The sequence below is a fragment of the Centropristis striata genome, chromosome 18, assembly GCF_030273125.1.
Source record: "Centropristis striata isolate RG_2023a ecotype Rhode Island chromosome 18, C.striata_1.0, whole genome shotgun sequence".
Taxonomy (NCBI): Eukaryota; Metazoa; Chordata; class Actinopteri; order Perciformes; family Serranidae; genus Centropristis; species Centropristis striata.
Genome location: NC_081534.1, coordinates 35,718,796 through 35,723,233, shown reverse-complemented (window position 1 = coordinate 35,723,233; position 4,438 = coordinate 35,718,796). Strand labels below are relative to the sequence as shown.

The following is a 4,438-nucleotide window of genomic DNA, read 5'->3' as shown; positions in this document are numbered from 1 at the left end:
TATAAAACAAACAAATAAATAAATCTATAATGTCCCATTATATTCATTTACAGATTTCAACTTTTATTTTATGGTTCATATTTATAAAAAAAATAAAATAAAAGTTGTTGTTATTTAATGGCATTTGCACAAAAACAAGAATAAAACCTGTAAAATAATGCAGCATGTTTATGGAAAATAACTCAAATAAAAACAAATAAAACAATAAATAAAATGAGAATCATTAAATAATAATACATTTGATTGTTTTATTGTTTTCTGATATTTTAGCTAACACTGTGTGTGTGTGTGAAGGATGAAAAATGACATGATTAGAAATAAGTAAATAATAAGTAAATAAATTAAATAATAAATGAAGAAATATCAATAAATAAATGGGAAAAATGGGATATTCTATATTTTTACTTTTATTTTTATTTTATTATTCATTTACATATTTTTATATTTATTTATTTCATAATTAATTTGTTTATTTCTAGTGAAGTTGAGATCATTTACATTTGGACATTAATGGGAGACAGAAATAAATGTAGAAATGAATACATAATAAATAAATAAATAAATAAAAACACGTGGAAATGTAACAATAACTGTGTGAATAAACTAAATTCATGAAGAATGTAGAAATAAAAAAAATAGAAATAAAACAGAAATACCAAAATATTTTTTTTAAATATAGAACTTTTAATTTCACATTTATTTATATTTTCATAAGTTTCATCTGTACAAAGATCACTGGGAGTCAAAACGATGATATTATATGATATTATGTTATATTATATTATGTTATGTTATGTTATGTTATGTTATGTTATGTTATATTATATTATGTTATGTTATGTTATGTTATGTTATATTATGTTATGTTATGTTATGTTATGTTATGTTATGTTATATTATATTATATTATATTATATTATATATCATTTCTTTTTGTGTGTGTGACTTAATTTCATATTTCCATGTCATCTTTCTGGATGTTTACTGTGTGTCAGAGAGAATCTAACATCACCGATAACAGTCGTTAAACATCGTTTAACATCGTTAAACATCGTTAAATCTCGTCTAATCTCGGTCTCCGTCACTGTTTGATTGATCCATAGAAATGAACGGCACTAACGCCGGAGGCATGGGGGCGGGGCCAGGGGGAGGAGGAGGGCTGTGATTGGCTGAGGGAGCTGCGGAGGCGGGAAGAATCCGGCTGAAGAAGGGCGCTGATTGGCTGAGGGCGGTGACGTCGCGCGCATCATCAGCCGGTTAATAAGACACCGGTTTGGAAGTTTGAAACAGAAAAGAAGCTCGAGACACACAGACCGGGACCAGAGAGACCGGGACCAGAGACCGGGACCAGAGACCGGGACCAGAGACCGGGACCAGAGACCGGGACCAGAGAGACCGGGACCAGAGAGACCGGGACCAGAGAGACAGACCGGGACCAGAGAGACCGGGACCAGAGAGACAGACCGGGACCAGAGACCGGGACCAGAGAGACAGACGGACCGGGACCAGAGAGACCGGGACCAGAGAGACAGACGGACCGGGACCAGAGAGACCGGGACCAGAGAGACCGGGACCAGAGAGACAGACAGACCGGGACCAGAGAGACCGGGACCAGAGAGACCGGGACCAGACAGACCGGGACCAGAGAGACAGACGGACCGGGACCAGAGAGACCGGGACCAGAGAGACAGACCGAGAGAAGCCGAGTGTGTCCGGCGGCGGTTCGTCCTGGTCCAGACCGGGACCAGAGACACAGACCCGGTCCCTCCCGGTCCCTCCCGGTCCCTCCCGGAGCATGGTGCCGCGGGGCCCGGCGGAGCGGGATCCCGGCTCCCTGCTGGCGCCGCGGAAGGCGGACTGGTGTCAGACGGCGTCCGGACACATCAAGCGGCCCATGAACGCCTTCATGGTCTGGTCCCGGGCCGAGCGGCGCAAGATCATGCTGCAGGACCCGGACCTGCACAACGCCGAGATCTCCAAGCGGCTCGGGAGGCGCTGGAGGACCCTGCAGGAGGCCGAGAAGGTCCCGTTCATCCGGGAGGCGGAGCGGCTCCGGCTGCAGCACATGGCCGACTACCCGGACTACAAGTACCGGCCCCGGAAGAAGACCAAGGCCGCCGGCGGCGTCCCCCCTCCGGGGAAACCTGCAGCCCGGAGGCCGGGGACCGGCTCCGGCAGACCCGCCGCCCGGAGACCCCCCAAGCTGAAGCCCGGTAAGCAGGTCCCGGAGCCCCGGTACCGGTACGTCCTCACCACCAGCCTCAAGTCCGGCAGGGAGGGGACCGAGTCCGAGGAGGAGGAGGAGGAGGAGGAGGAGGAGGAGGAGGAGCAGGAGGAGGAGGACCAGCCGGACCCCCCCACCGGGCGCCTCTTCTACAGCTTCAAGAACATCACCCGGCAGGGGACCGGGACCCCCTCCTCCCGGTCCTCCCTGTCCCCCGCCTCCTCCTCCCGGTCCGGCTCCTCCTCGTCCTGCTGCGGGGAGGAGGACCGGGACCGGGAGGAGCCGGACTTCACGCTGAGCCTCGTGGCGGGCTTCAGCGCCTCCTCCGAGCCGTGGAGCCCGTCCTCGGCCCCGGGGGGCCTGTCCCTGTCCCTGGTGGACCCGGACCTGGACTGTGACGGCAGCCTCGGGTCCCACTTCGACTTCCCGGACTACTGCACCCCGGAGCTCAGCGAGATGATCGCAGGGAGCTGGCTGGAGCCCGGGTACTCGGACCTGGTCTTCACCTACTGACCCCCGGGACCAGGACCCGGTCCCGGGGGGGTGGGGGGGCCGGACTGGACCCACCCGGACTTCTGCAAAAAGAACAAAAAAAAAAAAAATGAAATCACCTCACAGGGTCTTTGGTCTAAACCAGAACCAGGATCTAGACCAGGACCAGATCTAGACCAGGACCCGGACTCTGGTATCAGGAACCTTTTCTTTAACCAAACTTACCTCATCTTCTTTTTTTAAAACGTCCAGAAGTAAAAACTCTTTTTCAGACTATTTTTGTACATGAAGCTGGTTCAGGCACTTCTTCTGATTATTATTGATCTGATTGATTATTGATCTGCTTATTATTTGTAAATGTTGTTGATAGTTAAAGAGAGAAACCTTTCTGTTACGTTTTTTTAAACCGTTAACGGCACATTTCTTGTTTTTCTTCATTATTTTTGTGCAATATATTAAGAAAATAAAAGAATCGTTCAGAGTTTCTGTTTGTTTTGTAGCAGAAAGAAAAAAACCTGAATAAATCAGCTGGAACTGATCCTCCTCTCATTATTATTATTATTATTATTATTATTATTATTATTATATGTTTCTGTACTTTACGTCTCCTGTTGGACAGGTTTTATGTTAATTATCTTCAGTTTCAGTCAATCTTTAAATATTAATAATAACGTTTCTAATGTTTCCTCTCTGGATCTGGAGCCAGAAACCATCAGATGCTTTTATTCTGAAAATATTCCATTTATCAGATGCGTTAATTCTGAAAATATTGATTCAGTGTCACACTGATTCTGCAGTGTCTAAACTTCAGAATAAAAGCCTCCCGGACTCAGACCTTCAGAATAAAAGCCTCTTGCGGTATCGTTTAGGTCACGTTGTGTTTTCAGCCTCAGAATGTTTCAGGAAACGTTTAAAAAGCTTCAAAACCTAAAAAAAAACCAGATTTAAAACGTTAAAAGGTCCTAAAAGGAGACTTGTCCTGTTCCAGAGTGTATCTCTCTGCCAGGACCTGCAGCTGCTCCAGTGACTGAAGCTGCTGAAGGAGAAACAACCTGAACTCCAACTCCCATGATCCTTCACTGCTGCACCAGACTCACCTGCACTTGTTTTACCTGTAATTCAACTGTTTATCTGATCAACAACTGTTTATCTGATCAATAACTGTTTATCTGTTTGTTTGTTTCTTCATTTTATTTATTCTAATGAGGTAAAAACAATGAATCAAACCATCAAACATCAGCAGAATAATAATGTTATGTTTATCTTTAAATATGTTTAAATTGATTTATTTCCTGTTTTACTTACAATTGTACACAAACTTAAACATACTTAAGCTATTTTAAATTAAAAAAAAAAAGTGTAATAATTGTTTTTGTTGTGACCTTTTAAAAAAACACCTTTTTATCTGATAATATATAATATATAATACATATATAATAGATAAATAAAAGATAAAACGTGTGTGTGTGTCTGCAGTTTTAGATAAAATAAATAAACAAACTTAAAAAGTTAATAGAACAAAACAAATATAATATGAAAAATAAAATATTTCCTGTCGACTGTTTGTTGAAAAACTTCACATAAACAGTAAATAACATAAATAACTTTAATCACAAAAATGAACCATGGAATAAAAGGTTAAAATGATAATTAATTTATTGGGACTTTATTGATCTTTTAACTAAACGATCAGCTGATCAAGTTTCTTATTGTTACGTTCAG

At 42.9% G+C, this 4,438-nt stretch overlaps 1 protein-coding gene across 1 annotated transcript; it reads left to right on the top strand.

Annotated features, from left to right (window-relative positions):
* Positions 1–1,624: 1,624 nt before the first annotated feature.
* LOC131990911 (transcription factor Sox-11-like) lies at positions 1,625–3,254 on the top strand. Its single transcript, XM_059356136.1, has one exon. It carries the CDS (start codon positions 1,796–1,798, stop codon positions 2,735–2,737), a length of 942 nt encoding a protein of 313 aa, XP_059212119.1. The 5' UTR covers positions 1,625–1,795; the 3' UTR covers positions 2,738–3,254.
* Positions 3,255–4,438: the final 1,184 nt, after the last annotated feature.